Raw genomic sequence first — 24,543 nt, 5'->3', positions numbered from 1 at the left:
GCAGTGCAAAAGGGCCTATCATGTGTCCATTGTGTAGAACATTCAGTCACTACGTTGCTGGGTCCTGCTTGGCTTCAGTCTCTGCCACATGCTCTCACTGTTGGACTCACTGACCCAAATCTGGGGTCTCCATGCCTCCTGCTGAGGTGTCACCTGCACAGGTGCTGAGGATTCCCAAAGGAAGGTGGCATCACCCAGAGCCAGAGAGCTCCAGGCATGGACTGAGGTCACAGCCTTTTGTTTATAGTCATGTCATGATGCACTTGTTATCCCCAAAACACGTACTCTGAGACAGCGCTATCTCCACATTACAGCAGAATCATCTGGATTTGTCAACTATTTTTGACAAAATGGGGCGATTGAGTGAAAACTTTCCCTCTCCAATTCCAGGGTTTATGATCACACAGGTGTAGTTATTGTTTAATCTTAGTCAAGAGGGAACATGGAGGCCACATTTTGCTTCAGTTAAAAAACATTCACAGGGGCTGGCCCTGTGGTTGAGTGGTTAAGCTCGTGCGCTTCACTTCTGCTGCCCAGGGTTTCACCTGTTTGGATCCTGGGCACAGACATGGTGCTGCTCATCAGGCCATGTTGAGGTGGCGTCCTACATAGCACAACCAGAGGCACTCACAACTAGAATATGTAACTATATACTGGGCGTCTTTGGGGAGAAGAAGAAGGAAAAAAAAAAAAATCGATTGGCAACAGATGCTAGCTCAGGTGCCAATCTTAAAAAAAAAAAGAGAGAGAGATAGAGAAAGCATCTTTAAAAAAAAAATTCATGATGGTTTAATGTCACAATGGTGATAAACACCTTGGTCAAAAGCAAGATTTTGATGTGGAAAACAAGACAGGAAAGACCTTGAGTCAAAAGGATGCAGATGTAGAGGGAAGCAAGCCAGTAGGGTGTCACAGTCTCTCACTCCGCTCCCCCAGTAAACACATTCCTGAGCTTCAGTGTGCATGGCAATTTACTCATTTATTCAATAAATATTTATTATACACCTACTAGGCACCGTGCAATGTTCCAGCAGTGAACAAAGTGAAACAAAATCTCCCATCTCATGAAACTTTCATTCTAATTGAATTGATGAGAAGTTATTTGCGTCAGATTCAAATTCTTTTGGAATGACATTTTTCTGCAATGTAATGCAATATGGGAAAAAGATGCCTTGACAAATGAAAAGATCATCAGGACAGTTCGTCTTTCCTTGGTCCCTCTTGCTTTTTGATTATTTATCTGTTCAGTGATTTAAACAGTACGCCAGACCTACTTAAAAGCATGCCAGGCTTACGCAAGAGTTTTAGTGACTTAAATCTAACTGAAACTTTTAATTTAAAATCTCATCAATGCTTTCCATTTTCCAAATCTGTTTTAGATCCTCAGCTGCTATTTCTGTGAGAGAGAACAATGGTACATTTGTCAGCACTTTGAACCTGCTCCTTTATAACGTAAGTTGATGGGTGAAGGATGTTATTTTCTCTCTCACTGTTCTGAGGAGCCATTTATGCGAATGGCTTTTACATAAAAGTCTACCGAAAGCCACATTAACCCCGTGATACTTCGGTAACATTTATCCATCTTTACTACCATTTTCATATATCCTAGTGATGAAGGTATACTAAAAACTCCATTATTTTCTAAAAGTTGGTAAATGATGTAAATTTATTTTATAAATGTGATTCTGCGTAGTTACTTCATGTCTACTTACATTTACATGTACATATTTATTTATATGAGTATGTGTGTGTATAGTCGTAGTCAGGATCAACATTTTGGGAATAATATTTTTGTGATAAAAAGACAGGAAAAATCCAACTGATGCCTCTCTTAAAGGTGTGCATGGCGATGAATGTGTTAATATTTTCAATCTGGGTTTTGGTCGACGACAATTCTATCACATCTGAAATAATTTGGGGTGACTACATAGTATTGTTTAAACTTTTGTCATGTAAATATCGACAGTGACAGCAAAATGTGAAAAATACATGGATTTCTATTTATAACTCTAACATTAATCCCCCAAATGATATTTTCATGTTGATTAAAAATTTTTATTCATACATTTTAAATGCCTGATTTAAATATCAATTTTTCAATCTATCAACCAACATTTTTGTAAATTATGAATCTGATTTTTACATTATTATTCATGTCATCATGGCACTGAGTTATAATTCATGCAACTGATTTAAAAGTCAGTGCTTTATACTTTGCATATAATGAGCTATAAATATTGTAGTAGGACATTTTCCAAAGGCATTTAGAAAAATCATGTTTATAAGTTTGTAGTCTGACACCACAGAGTTCTAAACAACAAATTAAAATGTGTTGGAATGAAGATTGCCTTTCCGTCATTTCTAAACTTTCTCCTACAAGGAGAAGCTGCCAAGTTACTTGGTTCTACAATACTCAGCAAATATGTGCCAATATTCACTCCCAGTATGGCCAGATATTGTTGTTGTGAGCCATATTTTTAAATTAGAAGTTTCTATCTGTTGATTTACATGTGTGAGCTCCTTGAGGTGGAAGGCAGGTTTGGATTCAGTATTGTTTATTATAATTAAGTGAAACAAAGAGGAGAATTCCTGATCTTAAAAAATATACCCACATGGCATTTAATGATACCATTATTGTCTGTGAAGTTAAATTATTCTCTCACTGGAAAAGCAGAAAACCAAAATTTATAAGTGCGGATTTGAGGAAAGCTTTGCTGTCAAGTTCTTTTCTTTGTCATTAGAAACAGTATTGTAGTCTTGCTGCTAAATAGACATAATCCTTCAAAAAGTTTCTAGAATCTTAATGCTAAATAAAAGCCTATAATTTGATGATAACCTTAAGATTTTAATTCTATGGTAAAAGGGTAACCAATTGTTTGATATCAGACTATAAATAAAACAGGCAATGCCAAAGTACTTCTCATTTTTCACCAGTTTGCAACAAAAGTATTACTAATGGTTGAATTAAAAAATTAAATGGAATTTTTTAAAAGTTATTTATTAACCATTTATTTAATACAATTTAACCATTTCCTTACAAACTAGATTTTTTGTTTAATTAACAGACTTTATTTTTTTAGAGCAGTTTTAGGTGTATAGAAAAATCGATCTGAAAGTACAGAGAGTTTCCCCAGACCTCCTGTGTCTGCACACAGTTTCCTCTATTGTTTACACCTAATATTATGGGGTACGTCTGTTACAGTTGATGAACCGATATTGATATATTATTAACTAAACACAGCAGTTTGCATTTAGGTTCACTCTTCACGTTGTGTATTCTCTGGGTTTTGACATTTACATGTGACATGAGTCCATCATTCCTGTATCCCACGGAATAATTTCACTGCCCAAAACTAGTTTTCTAATGTGGCTCCATTGTAGTATTTCGCCACGTGACGGGGCATTAGAAAACTAGTGATTTACACTAGAAAGAAAATTTGGTATGCTTTCACTAATTGAATCCAAAATCATATTTATTTGTTCAGAATGCTAACATTCAGCAACCCAAATGTAATTTTATCGTAGCATTTCAAATTAACTATTATTTTACGACCATGTCTTCCTATTTCCCGTGCAGAGTTTTTGAGTTTGAATTCTTAGGAATGATGGAAAGTTACATTACACACTATGCACCCATTACCCTTATTCTCAGTTTAATTATTTGGAGAGGAAAGTTGTACCCAGTTTGGATTCAGTGCAATTGTTTATTTCTATGTGTTCTGGGATTCAGTAAATGTACTTAGGCAAATTTTATTTATAAAAAACAATGACTTTTATTGACTATGCAATTTCCATATACGCAGATTATTTCAAGTTGATGCGGCCTTATTTTTGTGTAACACAAAGATACGAGTTTTCTCCTATGTGGAAATAGAAAGTGAGGCTGACTTTGATAATACCTAAATATTAATAATAATACCTAAAATAAATAATACCTAAATATTAGTGTGTTCTGAGCAGATACAGAAACAGTAAATCTGAAAGAGAGTTATGGCAATTAGAATATTTTTTTATAGTTGAAGAAAAATTTTAAATAAAAGTAATTCACTTTAGGGACTATACTGTACTAATGAATAAAGGCAACTATACAAAATAAAGTCAGAAAATTACCTTTTAGAAGCAATTTTAAGAGAAAAATTTGATGAGTCGTGATCAAACCACAGCTGAGTCATATCATTTGCAAATGACTTAGCAATATAATACTTGTAAAAAAGTAAGTAGTTTTCTGGACGATATTGATGCAAGCATAAGATGAAAGAGTTGTATAGTTAATGAAAGGTGGATTATATGGCGAAGCTGTAAAGGGGAGCCAGAAAGATAATTAAATAAAAATATTACCTATCAGAAATGGTTAGAGGAGCTATTATCATTTATCACAGAAATATAGAAAATACGTACAGCATATAATCCCTCATTTATCCGGCTTTATGTGGGAATGAAATGTTCCACATAAATGCAACTTTTTGAAAAGTGAAGCATTCAAACTATTATTGTTTTAAGCTAAACAATTCAAAATCTGTTGCTTTCTTCCCAGCCTTGTGCTGTATTTTGCCTTTGCTTGATGACTTTGAGATTTTCATAATGAACATTAAAAATTTCCCTTCGCTGCAAAGTAGCAATATCTTCAGAGTCACTCAATTTGGGGGAAACAATTTTCCTCCATACTTCGTGATTTGACAGCTTTCGTTTTTAGGAGTTATTTTGTGCATTCTATATTTTTTTCTCTGTTTTTCTTTATTATCAAATTAAAGCTGTCACTTCATTTCTAATCTGCTGCTTTAATATACGTAGGATGGGGAGTAATATAAATTTCTCTCCAGAATTGGTCTAAAATAAGAGTAAAAAGATAGAAACGAAGTCCTGAGACGACCTCCTCTAAGTAATCACCAAGGAATTTGGTGCAGGAACCTAACAGCATGCCTGTTGGCAACTCGGAGAATATGTTGGTCTCTTTTTTGATTTTCTATTAAATTTTGATAATTTCAAATTGCCAGATATGTGATTTTGGGTAAATGAAAGATTATCAAGAGTATAAAGACCTATAACTCCAGTGGCAAAGAGCTTAAACTTAAGCAGATATACTTTAAATAAGTGAAATATTAGCCACTGATATAATTTAAATAAAGAGAATATTAATTTAAATAAACTGCATATAGACAATTGACAATTAAACAAATTAAATATTAGCCACTGACTGTTAACCATAGACTATAATTTAAATACACTGTACATCAACCATCATATATGGCAAACTCTGGAAACAAAAAGATTTGTGCATGGAAATGAACTTGTTACTTGGGTTTGGTTTAAGAACAGTTCTGCCAAGAAACTAGAGGACTAACTAGGTTCTTTCTGGAGTTAGATCTGTAGATTTTATGTTGCTTTGCCCCCTCTTTTTTTTATATGACATTATTGATTTAAGTAGAAATGTGCTGTTGTTGGGAAGGCAATGATGGAGTCATTATTTATTTTTTTCATCATTAGGATTCAACCTACAGTCAGCAGTTAATTATCCCGAGTACAGGATTACCTTTGAAAACCAAAGTATTTGCAGCTGTACAGGCCACTAATCTGGATGGCAGGTATTTTCCAACTCTTATCTTTGGTTGGTTAAAACAGTTTGGCTGCCTAAAGCCTCGTGAATCACAAAGTTAGCTCATTCATTTTTAATTTAAAAAATACTGTCATTGCTACATCATTTAGGAGTGCTAATGAATAGAAATAACAAATTACAAAGATTAAGGGATGCAACGCGTTTTATGTCATTAATTAGAAAATAACAAGTCTTCCCATAAAGAAGCAGGGGTAGTGACTGGGAGAAGGCATGGGGAGATCTGGGATGTTCTATCTTTTCATCTGAAAAATGATTAATCAGATGCAGTCATTCTGTGATCACTTATGATTTGTGCACTTTCCAATGTGTATGTTACTATTCAATAAAAACTTCTTAGAAAACAAAAGAACCCTCCTCACAAGGATCTGAGCCATAATGATATGAAACGACCCCCAGAAACATCTCTGTAAAAAATCAAAATCAATCAAGGTTCATGTGATACTTAGAAAATCCAGAATGATCAAAAACGAAAGGGAATTCAAAAGCTAGAGATCCAATCTTGCCCTATAAAAAAATTGTAACATGTAAATGGTTTATTTTGGGTTTCTCATGTGCTATTATTTAAACTTTGCAACCTGAAGAGATTAATATACTCTAAAAGTTTGGTTCTATTTAAACTTCTCCCTTTCCATCTTCTTGGTATTTCTATTTTGAATATATGGGATTCTTTAAAATTGTCTTACTAAATGCAGAATTTAAAAAAAATTTATTGGCATTCACATCCGATGGACTAGTAATTTTTATAACACCGGAGTTGGGATAAAGTGATGTATAAATCTAGGCACGATCTGGCCTTCTGGGGGAAGGCTGTGCATTTGCCTCATGGCTTTCTCCTGCCTAACACAGTGTCTATCGTGAACTCCCACTCCCTCCCTGACTGATTCTGGCATAATTTACAGCGTATAATTTATGCACGAAACTCCTTTGCTATATGTGTTATTATAATATCCTCTGTCATGTGTTAGAGACAGTAACTTCTAGAAACAAAAGGCCGTTATTCACAGTGAACATAGAAGCACCTATGTAGCTCACTTCTGGGGTTTACTTCTTGAGACTTTGACCATTCAGTTGCCCTGAATACAAATTTTAGCCTTACCCCACTTTATGTGGGATGGCAATTTGGTGCAGATTTTTAAACATCTTGAGTTTAGGCGAATCTTTTAATAAACAAGAAGCCTCTGCAAATAACTAAGAAAAAACTATATTCCGTGGGGTGAGACATTTGTCAATATTTACTGCCCTTGGATTAGTAACAAATACCCGACAGAGAATTCTGACTCTAGATCATTCTTACCTCTTTCTGCAGATGGAATGTCTTAATGGATTACTGCTACACGACCCCATCAGGGAACCCAAATGATGATATTCGATATGATCTCTTCCTTAGGTAGGTGTCTAAGTCTTGTATTCACAGCAAAGACTGAATTATACATAATTGAAATGGAAAATCCAAGTCAGATAAACAAATTATAGGGCTCTTTTATTGCTTTTAAATTTAAAATTTTACATTTTGAACTTTTAGTCCTTACAAAGCTGGAAGTATAAAAGTCAAGAACAGTTTTCAACACAAAATGCTGATAAGGCTATTGTTGAATGAGAATTGCGAGTAAGTTAGGTCCATCAAAGATGTTTTATTCATGTTTAGGACATCTAGGAATATTTCACTGTCTTAGGAAAAGCATGGCTAGGACATTATTGGCAATAAGAGAAAGGCAGTGGGAGGGCACTATTTATCTGCAGCTAGGCTGTCTCATCATGTCAAAAGAAGAGTAAAATTAAAGTAATGGTCTAGACAATTTAGACCCCAAAATGCTTTTCTTCATTTATCAGTATTTAATACGAAAGTATAATATAGCCTACCACTCCTTTTTTATCAGAGCCAATAACTTCAACTTCATTCCCCAATAGACAGTGATGGAGTGAATGTAATCTACATTTGGGGGAAAAGGACATTGATCATAAAAACATTCAATCATCCCAGCTCCCTTTCAGCATTTTTATCTGACAGCAGACAGACCTGAGAGTCAAGCAATAGCTTCTCCTCCTGCTTATAAAATGCAGTTGGCTCAGATCACTGCTGCTCATGGACACGTGATGGGAGTAATCTGATGGGAAATACCAAAAGAAAACGTTTTATTGGCTAATCAAGGCTAAGATGATGCTCAGAGGGTATGGTCAAACTGACCTCGTGTACTCTGTTGCTGGAAGTGTTAATTTGGACAACATTTTTTGGAAAAAAGGTCAGTATGTATCAAAAACCTTAAAAGATTTCATATTCTTTGATTCTACTTTTACAAGTTGGGAAACACATTCTAAAATATTGATGACTTTCTGGTCTATCAGTGCTATTTGAAATAGTAAAACATGGAGCAAAGTGGGTGTTCAGTAATAAGGAAATGGGTAGATGAATTATGGAGAATCAGTAAGTTGAGGGCTCACACAGGCTCTACAATCATATAAAGTTATTTATAAAATGAAAAAAAATGGTCAGTTCTATATCTCCCCCATTTCTATCCTTTCGATATTTCTATGCTTGGAAATATATGGTTCTTTAAAATTTAATTGTATTAAAATATGAAGTAAAAAGGATCAGCACATACAATTGTGTGTACAATGGACATCATTAGACAACGTATGACAGACAAGACTGTGAAGAAATACATCGAAAGGTTCACAGTGGTTAAATGATAGCATGATAGGATTGTGGATTATTTTGCTTGGACATTTTCCAAAATTTCTGTAATGATCACACATTGATAATCTGGAATACCATCGTCAGACCTCGGTTATGACTATGGTGGCAGCTAAGTTCTGAATCTTTTCAGTTTTTTATTGGAAACTATAGAGAGTGAAAGGAGTAGCTAAAAAAAGTCCCCCAAATGCCACTTTCAGTGAAACTAAGAGGAAAAGAAAACCTAGAAATTCCAAAATATGTGTTAATGTTGATAAAAGCAATTAAGATCAAGAGAAAATTGTGCAGGGGGAGGCTCGCAGGAAGCAGTGCGGGGAGGGGAGGAGAGGGAAGAAAAGTGAATGCTGAGGGTCCTGGGGGTGGCAGATCCCAGAAACAGCCTGGAGACAAGTGCATCTACGAGGAGAGGGTCCCACTCTGAGCAGAAGTTGGTAGGAGCAGGGCTGAGCTCCAGCAAGCCACCAGGGCTGGGGGACACGGAGAAGGAAGGCGTGGAGAGAGGCCAGAGCCTCAGAAGTGGCAGATCTCATAAATTGCCAGCAAAAGTACACCTTCTAATGGTGACGGACTACCTGGGAAGACAGGGCCTACCTGTGGTGGAATAGGTTCCTGAATGAACCTGAGGAACACAGACAGAGCTGATGACAGAACCCTCGAGAACAAGCTCAGAGAGGCAGAGAAAACTCAGTTACACGGTTACACCAGAAGGTCGTTATCATTCCATACTGCCCCACAGTCTGCTGAAAATAGCAGGTCTAGGGAAATCCAACTCTTTCAGTATGAATGGTGAGCAAATGAAGGCATTTCTTGCAGTGTTGCAATATACTACAAGAAAAATGCGGAAAATAGCAGAAAAAATTGTAAAGATGAATTAACTTACTGCAAAAATGTTGCCATGGAACGGATAAGAATGTAAATAAACATTCCAACATTAAGTTAAAAAATATTAGAAAGTAATTATAGCTATGAAGATAGAATTATACGAACTCAGGTAAGAAAGGCTGGGACAGTGAAAGGTAAGCCGACAGGAATGTGCAGAGGGCACTGGGAGAAGGTAAGACGGAATAGAAAAAGAAGCGTCCTCCAGAAAGGAAGACATAATTTGAAGGTGTTCAGGGGAGAAGAGACAGCAGAAAGTGCAGAATGGGACAGAGAAGGTAAAAATCAGAACTGCAAATCAAAAAACAAATATAAAGGAAAAGATCAAAAAGATTCGAGAGGAAAGAAACAAAAGGTAGGCAAAGGGAATTCAATACACGCCTATGTGTGATTGGAATCCCCCCGAGAGAAACCAAAATAATATAATAGAACAAATATTTTAAAATATGATCCAGGAACACTTTCCTAAATTAAAAGAAGACATGTCAATGCAGTGAAAGGATGCCTTGGATCAAATTGAAGCTTTCATCAAGTGAAAGCTAGGGAAACCGTAAAAAAGACTTTGAAGAAATATAATAAGTGGGACTTGAATTCCCCTCTCCAGAAACAGTTCTAGTGGAAGGACACAGAAGAGCTAAGCGACATAATCAATAAGTTATCTATTGAGAGCTCTCAATTCTAACAATAGCAAAAAACAGAAAGTCACCATCGCTTGGAAGTTTAAAACTCTTAAATGACGGTTGGATCAGAAATGGAAATCTGAACTAATGTTTTGCAATAAATAAATAAAAAGTAAGTTTTTTGAGAAAACAAATAAAATAGAGAATCACAAGCTAATTTAATCAAAAAGGGATAAATGACAAAGCCATAGAATACAAAAAAAAAGGCAGGGGGAACCACATGGAAAGGAGCAGAGTATAGCCCTACCAGATATTATAGTTAATAAAGACTCTATAATTATTAAAAGGATGTGACATTATGCGAGGCTAGACACATAGAAAAAAGTTTAGAATAGTAAGTTGAAAAATAGACCCAAAACATATGGGAATTTTCCATATGATAGAGTGTGATAGCACACAAATCAGTGGGATTATCAGAGATTTTTAAAAATAGAGCTGGGCAATGGGTAATTATAAAGAAATAGCACTGGATCTGTACTTCACTCAGTGCACCATGACAAATTTTATGTAGATTATTAATTTAAACATAAGAACTATGGGTTTACAAGTCATGGAAGAAAACATGCAAAATACAATGCAAACTTTGGAGTAAGAAAAATCTGTCTTTAGCCCAAGTACTAGGGGCCATAAAATAAAAGATTGAAAATTAAACTACATAAAAATAAAACTTCTATGTGGGCACATGCATATGTGCGTGCATGGGCGTGTGCTCGCGTGCACACACACCTACACACACCCCGTGAGGAATGTCCAGAGCCAAACAACAAAGTCAAACAATTTGCAACTTACTTAACAAGCAAGGAGCACTCTTCCTAACATATCAAGAATTTGTTGGAATCAGAAGGAAAAGACCAACAACATAATAAAAATTTGGGCAAAGGGCATAAAGAATTTTCAGATAAAGAGGAATAAATGGCTCTATTGTATATGAAAAGATGCACATATTCATTCACAGTAAGAAAAAGGCAAATTAAAATTATATAGTGATAGTTTGTTTTTTTCCTACCAAATGGAGAACAATCCAAAATTTTATCTACGCACTTTGTTGATGTAGCTCTGAGGACAATATGGATTTTCCTCATACATCACGGGGGCAGTAAAAATGAGGAAATATTTAGAGAGAGAGGGCAATGTGGCAGACTCTATTACGTGATCCTACAGCTGTATCGTATAGATATCCCAGCACATATTCAAAATGATGTATTAAAGACTATTCATTATTACTTTGTAAAAAGCAAAAGATTCAAAACAATGCAAGGGTACATCAGTAATAAACTGGTTAGATAAACTCTGGCCTGTGTGCAGGATAGAATACTATACAGCTGTGGAAAAAGAATAAGGAGGCTCTCTAAATATTGATATGCAAAGATCTCTAGGATACCTTGCTAAATTTAAAGAAAGTCAAGGTATAAAACAGTATAGACAGTGTGCTCTTGTTTGTTTAAGAAGGGGGAGACAATAAGAATTGCTGCTTCTGCTTCTATTTGCATATGCCCTGCAAGGATGGAACGACAGGTGAGCTCACCTTTGGCAGGTGTGTAGGTGGATGTGGGATGGTACCAACAAGGGCGAAGGGGGGACAGAGACTTTTCACTAGATATATTTTATACTGTTTGGATTTTTGAACCATATGAAAATATAATCCTTCTAAAATCTGGCAGTAATATTATAATTCTATAATAATACAATTCTGACAGAAACTGACGTTTAAATTCTGTGATCTAGGTCACTCGTCATATTTATTGAGTTAGCTTATTCTTTTATTAAATATCTGCAACATGACATGATTTTGATGGCTCTTAATGTAATGAGGGTGCTCTTCATACTCCAGAAATTAATTTACAAGTCACAAGGGGTTGGTACTTTCCAGTAATGCCGTGTTTTCACATTCCCTAAAATGTAGCTGTGACAAAGATCCTCAGACCACCGTCATTGAAAACGGCAGAAGCCAGCAGGGCCGGTTTTCCTTTGAAGTGTTCCGATTCGTGAAACACAAGAATCAGAAAATGTCCACCGTCTTCCTACACTGCGTTACCAAGCTCTGCAGAGCTGATGACTGCCCCTTCCTGATGCCAGTATGTTTTTAGCAATTTCATTCTAAATTGTTGAATTGATCTAAGCTGAAAAGTTATCAAGTGGTAGGAACTAATTTCTATACAGAAAGTGGATATGCATTAGGTCAGACGGTTTGAAGTAGGGCTTTTTCATTCATCAAGTAAAAACCTAGTGACTGCCTGCTTTGTGCCAAGCATAATACTGGGAATACAGACATGTGTGCATGAATTCTGAATTCAATTAATTTATCCTTTAGGAGCATGAGACAGTCATAAATGAAACAAAGACGAAAAGGTTATGGCGCAAAGGCAGATATATATATGAGTTGCAGTAGAGAAGCATTGTTCATTGTGAAAAAAGAGCAGGAGAGGTTGGGAGGTTTGGTGGAAGAGATGAAACTCAAACTGTGACTTTGAAGATAGATGAACCCCAAAGAGACAAAAATCAAGAGTGTGAGAGACATCCCGTGCCGAGGAAATGGTTAAAGACCCATAAAGCAGAGTCACCAGGGAACTTCCGGTCCTTCAGCAAGGCTATGGAGCAGAGAAGAGGATGATGGGAAAACCTGGGGAGGGGCAGGGCTGGCTCTAGAAAGGTCGAGTGGGGCCTGATGGCCTGGGAGTCCCTTGGATTAAAAATTGAAAGCTTTAAAAGGTGAGGATCTGAACTGCTTCCAGTCATTAAAAGATAGACCCATTTACTAGTGAATAAAAAACATTCTATTTCTGAAGGGCCTCCTAGGGTCACTTCAATATTAACCCGAGAAAAATGCAGGCAATTTTTTTTGATGTGAAATAGCTTTAATATGTTTGTATTGATGCTCAAATTCATGCATTTCTTCACCACCCTTGTTTACTTTAGTCCCAGCTAGCTATATCCGAGGGGGTTAAATGGAGAGTCCACGTTACCGTGGCTCTGTGCTGACCAACATTTCAGAGAACGATTTATTAAAGGCTTGAGAGAAATAAAAGAAGAGTTTGATAAACACAGTTCTTTTTCAGGAGAGCCACTGAGCTATGTAAATTAATGAGGCAGTTCACAATTACAACGGGAGAAAAGAAACGTGGCCGAAGCCAGGATAAGAAACCGTGTAGTAGTTATATGCAAAGTAATTAAATAAATGCACAGAAGTGAGTGAATAAAACTAAACATGTGGTATCTCTTCCAAAAGAATCTTCTTTCCAAATGGCCATAAAGAAACAATTTCGTGGCGGTGTGGAATTTCATTTGTTTCCATTAACACCTCAGATTTGCGGCCACCGAGAAAGGAGAGATGCGGTGGGGAGGACCACCTGGAGAACCCAGAGCACTTCCGGGAACGCCATCCTCTCTGCTGGCCCCATCATCACTCGGAGCGGTAGGAGCGCTCCTCCTCCCGTGTGTAGTAATAGACGGTTCCAAAATGGCTTGTGACTTGCCTTCTAAGGAGGGCTCAAAGTGGTTCCTAAACAGCACTAATTAACTGTGAGACAAGATAAACTGCTAAGCAACTTTAATTTCACGGTAGTTTCCTGTTTACTCAACGTTCACACAAAGGGCAATATTGTTTTGACCACATTTCCCTTTACACACACACAAGTATACCGTGCTGGACATGGTTCCCTCTACCCTGCCCTGCCGTGCTCTCTGATCTGCATCCACCAGCTGCCTTGCTCTCTGGGCTCTGGTTGGGCCTGGCCAAGAGGTGGCGCCATCAGAGGATGCGAGTGAAGGCCACAGAGCTCTTGCCAGATGACTGTCTCCCAGAAACTACTCTCAAAGTTCTGAAAACCCTCTCCTTAACCCATAGCCCAGGTAACTTGACTTTCTCTTGTGAATTCCCCACGTCTTTATAAATAGTCCTGTTAAACTCTCCCTAAATCGCCCAATTTGAGTACCATTTGTTTCCTCTGAGGATCCTGAATATTACACCCCCCTTCCAGTGCACTCATTCGTGCTCATGAATCTAATGGACACAACTGTTTATCCACATATATTCTCATGTATACAAACATTATTGCATGCATGTACAAACACAAACACACACTCTCTAAAGGGCTATTGCTTTTACCTCAGCATGATCCCAGAGACATCCAGAATCAGGTGGATAAAACACACATGCAGTATAAACAACACAGAACATGAGTCAGAAAAACTGATTCTAGTTCCAGCTTTCATCCAAACAGGCTATGTGACTAGGAATTTTAGTTTACTTCTCTGGATTAATAATGAGTGTTTGAAAAAGTAGCCTTTAAGATTCTTTCTGACTCTATAGTTCTAAACTTCTCTTTAAAAAAGCAGAATTCTAGTTTGGATTATGCCCTAAAAATTTTTTCTCTATTTTATATTAGCTGTAAGGCTATTATTATGTTTGAGATCGTCTTTACCTTTTCTCCCACGCCTCCTGTCCCATAGTAAAAAGAAAGCTTTGCCTGAAATTGTTAATTAAGCAAAAAGTAGTTTGGGCCTGAAAAATCCTCATAATTGGTTTAGTTATTCACTCCTCCATGTTTGTGTAGACAGCATTATTTAAAAACAAACTGATAGGTCTTTAAAATAATACAGAAATTTATTAAATATGAAATTTCAAACTTAGTCTATACTCCCTGAAGCCTCGGTCTGTGTTTCGAATGGTTTGAAAATGACTAGTTTGTGGCTTGTGAAAGGCCAGTTCTCACCTCTATCTAGCTGTCAGAAATAGCTCACCGAATTACACTGCGTGGAAACTCAGCTCCTGTTGCTAATAATAGGAATGCTTTTGGGTAGGCACAATCAAAAATATTTTTATTTCTATGGAGCACATCTGGAGTCAGTTTGCTATAAGAAAAGCACCTGGAAAGCAACATCTCTTTGTCCATGTTGAGTAGATGGCTTTTCCTCCTTATTAACCTCCCTGCTTCCTTCTTACCCAGCCCAAATCAAATTTAAATTTTACAAATTTTAAATAATTTGCTAGTGTAAGATAATTTTTAAACAGACAAAAATTACTAAGACTTCCAAATTTACTCTCCATTGTGTTATGTTGGTTATTGGTCTGTCTCTACCTTTGAACTTGAAGATCCCTGAGGGCAAAGACCATGGCTTTCTCTATTGTATTTCCTGTTCTTGGAAGATCCCAAATTCCGTAAAGATCAACAAGTAGAAGTTTCTAATTCTACCATAGCTAACCAGCTATCCAGGTATGTGGGTTTCACTCACGCCATATCCAGTCGCTCAAGATATCCATGCTAAAACTAATGCTAAAATCCATGCCTGACAGAGCTAATGCCTTCTATAACAATGCCTCTGGTGTTATGCTTGGATTTCTTCTTTTCCAAGTTTGATTTGGTTCCACCTCAAGGATCACATTTGTCTCCCGACACACTAGGGTTGTCTCTTAGTGACATCAGTCTCTCCACCTGTAAAGCTCCCAAAGGATCATGTTCAAACCTTCATGTTCATTCCTTTCTCGCTCTCTTCTAGATTATTTTGTAATTTTGGTAAATAGCCATAAGATAGTCCTCATTTTTGGTTGATCATGGTGGCCTTACAGCATAGAGGACCATATGTAACAACGTCTACATTATAATACTGTAATATCCATGCAAAGAAATTTATTTTAAATTCCACATAAACAAGAACTCAGAAATCAAGCCATGTCCATCCACAGGCAAATCCTACGTAAACTTAAGGTTCAGCTTAGTGACCAGGGCTACTGTCTGTCCTTAGTTTCACTTTGTTTTTACCTTAGGTCATCTAGAATTTATCTCCCCAGGACCTGCGGTTGATTTCATATAGACAAGTTCAATTTCAGGCTCGATTTGCTCTCTGCAAAACTCTCTGATCCTTGGAATTTTTGCTCAGTTTACTCATTGACCCACTCCTTTCCCCTGGGCATCTGGCTTAGGTCAAGTTTCATAAGTTGTTAAAACTCAGAACTTCTGTTTGTTTGGGTTTTATAATTGAAATCAAACACATTCTGGGTATTTTTACCCAACATCGTTAATCCTCTTGATAGTTGATTTAAGAAAATATTCGCATCCTCAAAATTCAAAATCCTCAAAATTCCTGAAGTGTTATCTTAAGCAGCCAATGCTAAAACTGTTTGGTAGGGAAATGCTTATGGGGGGAACAATTCTGTAAATTCAAAGATACAATCAGTGGAAGACAATAGTATCTAATTTTTCTTTTTACATAAATTCCCATGGAGAAGTCCAAGCCAAACTCTTGTTCAACTAGTGTTATTGAGTTTTATGGGTAGTCAATGATCCGTTTGAGCATATTTATTTAGTCTTTGCATGGAACAGCCACTCTGCTACGAACTGGAAATACACTAGAGAAAGCCGTGGTCTTTGCCTCCGGGAATCTTTGAATTTAAAGGTAGAGAGAGACCATTAACCAACATAATACAGTGGCAAGTAACATGTTTGGAGGTTCTGAACTTTGAAATATGTCATCCATTTTACTACAAAAGTAATTGAAGATTTTTCAAACAAATAGTGAGCTTATGTTAAGAAAGGAAAAATGTTCGTTCTGCATATATCTTTGCACTGATGTTCATTTTATCCATTTATTTCAACTACTTGCATGAGAGAAAAGCAGAGAATGACAGTTTATCTGCCACTTCTGGCTTTCCAATAGCTGTGGTATTGCTGCTATCACATTTGTCCTGTGGCTCCTCAGCTAGCTGTATGTTTTTTGAAGTGCCCACCAAGTTTACTATTCCAATCTCTTCTAATTCCAGAAGGTTTCTTTTTAGCATATATGTATATGTTAAGACCAAGTGTGTGTGAGAGAAAAACAGAAGTGTGTGGCGACAAAAGTCTCCTGGAAATTATCTGCTTCCTCTTTCTGGGCTAGACAGTGCATTGCTTTTTTTTGCAATGTTACTAAAATTGCAGGATACCAGAAACAACCACCCAATAATGCTTTTCTCTACCTTTATCCACAATCAAATACAGTTCCAAACAATATTCAAATATTACATGCTTTGATTGCAGCCACCTGCCAAAGGTAGGATGCCTTCAGCTTTTCTGAGTCCTGGAACCTGGAGCTGGTATAGCTCATGTGGCATCTTTTGTCCCCACACAGAGGTTTTGTCCACAACCAGGTCCTCATGGGTGACACCTGGGATATTGTTCTTACAGAAGTGTTGGCAATAACATGGGACAGGAGGGGATATTCTGACCTCTTTTGTTAATCTCGAGGTACAGAAAATAGTGGGTGCATCCAGTCTTAGCACTTTTGCCTAATTTGGGACAAATAGGAGGAAGGAGTTTTCTATTCTTTAATAGAAACATTTTTTGAAAGCAAATAACTGTATTTCTAAGCAAAGAATAACTTTTAAAAAGGCATTATATGTTCTTCCCACGTCCCAGTGAGCCTGCTGGTTTTGGAGAAGGGACATGCGAATCTTCTGGATAAGTTGATCACAGTCCATTCATTCCATCTATTTTCATGAGAAGGAACTGTCTTTATGAAATGGTGTTGGTTGGAGGTTAGGATTTTCCTAAGGGTGTCTTATAAGGAAAATTTGCGCTGTTTTTCTTTTTGTCCTATAGCAGCGCACTGTGCCATTCTAAAGAATCCTGTGAATGAGTGCTTGATTAATTTTGGGCCTTGTACTTCAGCATCAAACAGCAGAACCATCATTTTGCCAAGACTCACATGTCTGAAAAGAAATGGCATCAGCTGATTTGTAAATGTCTCACCAGGTTCTCCCATCAATGTTTCAAACACTAATTCTGGAGTTCCACAGCTCGAGATATTCTTCTCTATAACCAAAAATATTTTCCATAGTGGCGAGTTTACATTATTTTAGAAAAAGGATTCTGGAAAAACTGAGCTTTTGTTTAAACGTATGTTTACTATCATGGAGGCTGTGACAGATGGCAGTTTCTTCATCTGTAAAATGGGGATAGCAATAGTATCAAACCCTATGACTATGAAGAGGATTGAATGTGATGACATATGAAACAGCACATTATAAACTGTATGGCATTGCATACATATTAATTATAATAATGTTTATATTCTAAAATCAAACAGTCAACTGCACACATTTTATGGTTCAAATAACAAACATACACACCCACATACTTAAACACAAATGTGAAATCCACTCGTTGTACAAGCTCAGGGGTTAATTGCTACATGATTACAGAATGGGTAATAAAAATTGGGAAACCAAGTGAATGTGCTCATTGCATCTATGATGACATTTGCCAGGGGAAAGTGAAAAATCAACAGCGTCAGTCTGTTACTGAACAGATGAAAATAAAACCACAACTCCAGCTCAGGAGTCATGCTTTCCTCTCCTTTAGTTATTAAGTGTGAATTTATCTTCTTGGAACTTAAAATGATGTTTTTGCAGATTACGATGGGCAAATTGGCAACACTTCAAATAGAATGGCACTAAATAATGAATATTTCTCTATAACAGAATAACAAATGGCAGGTTATAGGGCTATAAAAAATGTAATAGCTATTACCAATTACTGCCCCCACTAACCCGACTAAAGAGATAATGATGAAGCAAGGTTGGCAGGAAAGAGCACAGCACAGTGTATTTTGTGATCGTGTGTGTGTATCCAGGGCAGTGGCCGGGTGTGGGCTTGGGACACGGTTAGATGATGAAATCTCAGGCACTTGGAACAGAGGATGGGAAGCAGAATGGTTTAGGAGGATTTTCATTACTGCCTGCCCCATGGAGCTTGTGGGTGCAGGTGAGGGGACGTGGAGGTAGAAAGTAATTCTGGAATCACAATAAACATAGATCAATATTTGGAGACACGATATTGTTTTCTTTCTCCTTTTTTTCCCCCCTAGATGAGACTCCAACCAACAATTCACAGCTTGGTAAGATAATTAACATATATTGAAAATAAAAGTATGATTTTTAAAAATGTTAAGTATTTTTTGGTGGTCATTTACAAAACTAATCAACTAAATATAATGAGCTCTGGTTTTACAAGTTTGTTATATGTTAAATAACGGATCACTGAGGATTTCTGAACTCATATGTGACCTATTGGTCAATTTTTTTAGCATTTTATGGATTTTGCGGGGGGTCTGCCCAGGGGATACCAGGCCACTCTAGAGCGCATAGTCCTTTGGTTATTGGATTGAATTATAGTCACATAGGTTGCAGCATGATCCATTGTCATGCTATTCTTCTACGAGATACTGAGGACAGATGTTTTGCAAGTGTAAATTGGGCTAAGGTGAGCTAACTCTGCCGTTGGACCTTTCCACTGTGTGTGTTTTATTTCCCGCAGGTTCTGCAAGTGCAGCTCCTTTTCAGCTGAACGCCGTCACCAGCGCACTGATATCGGGACTGGTCGTTCTGGGAGTCACGAGCTTTTCCCTTCTCCTCTGCTCACTGGCCCTTCTACACAGAAAGGCACCCAGCAGTTTGGTGTTGAACGGCATAAGAAACCCAGTCTTTGACTGACTGTGACAGGTCCCTGTCCTCAGAGAAGGCTTCACTGACTATATCGCCTGTGACTGCAGTCAGTGTCCTGTCTGAATTGAATGCCAGCCAGCATTTGATATTTGTAGGTTTGATAGATTTCACAGTGTAGCTCATCAGCATGATGATAGTGAAAGAATTTTGATAATATTGCTCTTGTCACCTATGTATGTGGTCAGTCCTATTTGTATGGCACCAATGGGTATACTGACAATAAGCAAACAATATTCAGGACTTAGATCTTACAGGATCAGTTATGTTTCATTTTATTTCAATTTTTAAAAGTTATTGGTTATAGAGATAAAAGGTGGGAGTAGAAGAAAATGAATTTGTTGCATTTTTTCCCCTTAAGCATTAAAACCCAATGCGATGGCATTTAGATTTACATATGTGGTCCTCCAATGAAAGTTGCTTTTTGTTTGATTCCAGCTTGGGGATATGTTTTAATTGGAGTGGCCGACTTGGACACCTGAGATTTAATTGCTCATTCTCTGACCTCCTGTGCTTTTGGCTGATTTCCATGTGTGACGACATTCATTTAAAAATAAACTCTTGGGAAATGTATCTCAACCTGAAACATCCATTTGTGGAGCGAGCAGTAAAAATAGTCGTTAACCTCCACAGGATGCGAAGTGACCCCAGATCATTATTCATTTAAATAGAACTGGCTGGGATTAGTTTTCTCCTTCTGGTGCAGGGAGAACATCGCACAAGCTGACTCTCCCCGCAGGTAAGCAGCTCCGCGGCTGTCACAGCCTTGCTCCCGGCGGGGTGGCCCTGCGAACAGTATTCTTAATTCAGGAGCCATTCTATGCGAAAGCAAGCGGTCGCTGTGGCAAGAAGGCATTGTCCCTGCACATAAGCATAGCGTTCCTAGAACAACCTAGGTTCCTTTTTTTCTAGAACAAAGAGGAAACAGGTTAAGTGTGTTTTGCAGAACTTTGTTGGTGTTTCCATGAAAAAAATGTTCCTTTCCTCACAAATTTCTGATGGTGGCAAAACACACTGGAGGAGGCCTACCCGTTAAGGTGTCTTCTTGAAGGTGTCATGATGACCACGGAATAAAGAGTATTTTCCGCTAATAGTAAACTGCAAGAAGCATTTGATCATTTAGCAGTTTTGTAAAAAATTTTAAAAAGCCAAGTTTTAAGCAGCCTATATTCTTACAAAATAATCAACCCTCCCTTTGTTCAATCGAACCACACAGTTGAACAAATAATTCAATGACAAACACCCAAACTGAGCATGTGCAGCTACCAGAAGTGCTGTGTTAATTGGAAAAATTGTTGTAAAGACTAATTTCTATTCAATATTTGTGACCCATTATTCAGGACTCAATTTACTATACCACATGCAAATGACTATGCAATTTTAGATTTGTTTCAAGTGAAGCTCTGATGTTAATAATTAAGTCAATCATCAAATCGAAAACACCTTTTCACTAATTTGCCTGAATAGTTCAGAAGAGAGTGTTTATATTATGATAATTAGCTATGAAATTGCCTCAGCTTTCCCTTTCAGGGTGCAGACACAAAGTGAAGTGGGATCTGGGACGTCTCCAGATAATTTCTTCAATAGAAAAAAGTCTAACCTTGGGGCCTGCCTGGTGGTGTAGTGGTTAAGTTCGCACACTGCACTTTGGTGGCCTGCGGTTTGCAGGTTCAGATCCTGGGTGCAGCCCTAGCACTGCTTATCAAGCCATGCTGTGGCGGCATCCCACATAAAATGAGGAAGATTGGCGACAGATGTTAGCTAAGGGCCAATCTTCCTCAACAACAACAACAACAAAAAGTCTAACCTTACAAGCCAAGGTCCTTTTCCCTGTATTAGTTCAAAATAACTTTGAAGTGACCATTCTGAACTTTATCTGTGTTAACAAGTTTGTTTTTGAATTTAAAGGGAAAAATTCTACAGAAAAAAAAAAAAATATGGACTGTGCTCCTTACATGACCCTATAGGCAAGTGGATAGTACTGGAATATTCTGGTAAATCGATTTCAGATACTTTAAGTGAATTGCCATTGATCTGAGGATTAAATCCTGTGAATAGGCCGTTACATCATTGAAGCCGGCTTGTCAGTTTGATTTTTGTGCTTTGGGGCTGGCTGCTGTTTCAGCCGTTGACCTTTAAAATTCCATACCCCATTTTATAAAACTGGATAATGGATGTATCATTTTGAAAGCAACTTAAATCTCGTATTAATTTTTGCCAACCTTTCATCATAAACGGGAGAATAAGAGCTACAATGAGACAAACCAGGTTTGTTTTCTACAGCTTTGTTCCTATAAACCTGCAGTTAAGTGTTGTACTTAGTTATACTGAATCTCCCAGGTACTCTAGTGTGAAAACCTTACGAAATATGTGCAAGTGTTCTTTCAGTTTTAATACCTCAAACTGTTTTTTTTGCACTTCAGGGGTAAGGTCTGATGACATGTAGAAGACGATTGTTTAATAAAATAATTGTAAATGAAGATCTTTAAAACAGTGACCTTGTTTTTCTTAAGATATTGCTCCTTCCTGCTCTCAACATCCTATTCCTACTTTCGCAAACATTGAGGGAGAAATAAGCTGCCTAACGCAACAGGGAAGGGCAGCAATCTTTGAAGCTGGAGGAAGCTTGCCCTCTCCATATGGAGCTCCCCGGTTAGGGCCCTGTGTTGGGAACCATATCCGCGAGGCCGCTGAGGGTAAAGAAGTACACTTCACCTGGAGTTTGAGCTCTGGCTAAAACTGAGCCTACAATTTTAAGACTTTGAGAGGAAAGTAAAAACTGGAAAGACAGGGAGCTCAGCTTCTGCCCAGAGTTGCATAGTCTTTCATGACAGTTCCCCAAGGTCTGGCTGTCATCCCTTGTTTTGGGATGTGACACAGACTTGAGGAGAAATCCTTTTCCTGACTTAGGGAGAATCCCACCTTACAGAAGCGAGTGCTACTCTGGGTCCTCAAGTGTCGGCAAATAGCTCTGGGAGCCTCACAGACATGATGGGTCATGAAGGTGCATCGTCAGCTGTGGAAAATATAAGCCAGTCAGCTTCTGGAAGTGGGAAAAGAGCAGGAGAAAAAGTCCATGGGAGACACTTGTTTGTGAGGCACAGTGTGAGGGATTCCCAGAGAACTTGGCAGGACAGACCTGTAACAGGATGGAGAGTAGGGGCCATTAGCCTAGCACGTATTTGCTTTCATCTCACATTTGTAAGGAAAAAGCAAGCTGACCACAGATCAATTGCTTTTGAGAATGACGTTCCTCAATTATTAGCTAGTGGGGAGACAATATAAAACAAGCCAAATGTGTGATTTAGAAAAAAACATACTCAGGGAGTAAACAAAACAAACAGCAGAATTAGCTGATGTATTAGTCAGGGGTCTCCAGAGAAAAAAAACTAATAGCCGAAGGCTGACAAGTCTCAAGATCTGCCGTTGGCAAGACCCGGGAGGTCTGTTGGTGTCAGTCCAGTCTGAAAGCCAGCAGGCTCAAGACCCAAAAAGAGCCGTTGTTCAGTTTGAGTCCAAGGGCAGGAATAAACCAGTGTCGCGGTTCGAAAGGCAGTCAGGCGGGAGGAGTCCCTCTTAGTCAAGCAAATGTCAGCGTTTTCGTTCTTTTCAGACGTTCAGCTGATGGAATGTGGTCCACCCACATCAGGAGGGCAATCTGCTTTACTTATTTATTTAAATGTTAGTCTCATCCAGAAACACCCTACAAAAACATCCCAAATAATGTTTGACCAAATGTCTGGGCAACCCATAGCCCAGTCAAGTTGACACAAAATGAACCATCACAGCCGATAAACTTCTATATCTATCATCAATATCTATCTATTCATCAATATCTATCATGCTGCTGAAAACCAAAAAGTCCTAATCCATCCAGTAACAATAAGGGAATGAATAAATTGAAATGTTACCAAATTTGACAGTCTACAATTGAAATGATTTTGAAATATTTAATGGCTGAAAGTAGGGGCTTATGAACAGAAGGTCCTCGTTTATATTAGCTAACAATATGGGTCCAAAAGAGAAAAGACAGGGCCATAAGTGGGTGGGCAGTGATGAGCTCCAAAGTCACACCAAACGATCACACGTCATCAGGAGAACCAGTGCAGAGGAGCCTTGGCATGGAGGTGCTGATGGCCCCACCTCCTTCGGGGTTGGAGTTGGAGCAGAGTGAGTGAGGACGTCAGAGGTGACAACAGGCCAGCAGCAGTGAAGAATGCGAAACAGCAAAACAGAGACAAGGGGGCAAATGCAGCCAGGGAGGTGCTGGGCACGGGAGCAGTGGCGGCTGCTTAGCAGGAGGGAACGTGTTCCCTGGAGGAGACAGAAGTAGACTCCTCGGTAGCTGTTTCTGTATTTCTCATGATGGTGGCCCGTCTCCTCCAGAGGCTCAAAGGCAGCAGAAACTGGATGAACAAAAGCTATATTCTCATGTTTGTGAGAATATCTTGCCTGATAGCTTGTTGGCAAACAACATCTGTCTCTGCAAATTTGCGTACACAGGAGATCGAAAATAGCCTTGATGGATGCCACTTTCGGCTGAGAGAGTGAGGAGAGAATTGGTTTGGGGGCCTTGTGCTCATGGGTACTAGACAGAGTATTTGGAAAGCTCTGCTCAGTAAAATGCATTTATCAAATGCTTTGTCTTCTTGGCAAAGTGAAATTGAGAGCTCAGATTATTATCTGCATAGTTCAAACCTCCAATCCCCTCTGGCCTCAAGTATCTGGTTATTTTCTGTTTTACTTAAATTGCTGACGTAATTACCTCAATTTTCCTTTTCATTTTCTCTGTTGAAAAGAGAAGCGCCATCATGATATGGTGGTTTAGTCAAAGGCAATGTGGCCCACATTTTGAGTTTGGTTTCCATCAGGAGCGTAGCTATATTAGCATTGCCCCAAGCAGAAGTCGTTATGAATAATCCTGCTGGTTTGGCTAATGGACTAACACTGGGAGATCCTGGGAAGGCTGTGGTTTGACAATGGCGTGAAACTCTGAGTCAAAGTCACACAGGTCCCGAAGCGATTTCTCCTCTTGTATGTAGTTTTGTAACTTTTTTTTGACAGTCATGAACAATTGACCAAAATGAGAAACTATCCAAGAAGAAATATAATACTTTTTGGAAATTATTTACCACTGAGCAATTGGAACTGATTTGTTTTTGAAAAGCTGTTGTTTTCCTAACATATATTTTGTTGTTGATGA

General features: G+C 38.1%; 1 protein-coding gene across 2 annotated transcripts in view; it reads left to right on the top strand.

The window, feature by feature from the left end:
- ZPLD1 (zona pellucida like domain containing 1) overlaps nt 1–19,926 on the top strand; it is a 219,663-nt gene extending 199,737 nt beyond the window's left edge. For both annotated transcript variants that reach the window (XM_023623836.2, XM_070242899.1), the window contains 7 exons: nt 1,380–1,452; nt 5,485–5,582; nt 6,921–7,001; nt 11,769–11,940; nt 13,169–13,277; nt 18,707–18,736; nt 19,156–19,926. In XM_023623836.2, the coding sequence (XP_023479604.2) occupies nt 1,380–1,452; nt 5,485–5,582; nt 6,921–7,001; nt 11,769–11,940; nt 13,169–13,277; nt 18,707–18,736; nt 19,156–19,331 (739 nt within the window). In that variant the 3' untranslated portion in view covers nt 19,332–19,926. The remainder of the gene's footprint in view (nt 1–1,379; nt 1,453–5,484; nt 5,583–6,920; nt 7,002–11,768; nt 11,941–13,168; nt 13,278–18,706; nt 18,737–19,155) is intronic.
- Nucleotides 19,927–24,543: the final 4,617 nt, after the last annotated feature.

This window comes from Equus caballus, chromosome 19 (genome assembly GCF_041296265.1).
Source record: "Equus caballus isolate H_3958 breed thoroughbred chromosome 19, TB-T2T, whole genome shotgun sequence".
In the NCBI taxonomy this organism is placed as follows: Eukaryota; Metazoa; Chordata; class Mammalia; order Perissodactyla; family Equidae; genus Equus; species Equus caballus.
Note: the sequence above shows the minus strand (reverse complement) of the source record. Positions and strands in the feature narration are given on the sequence as shown.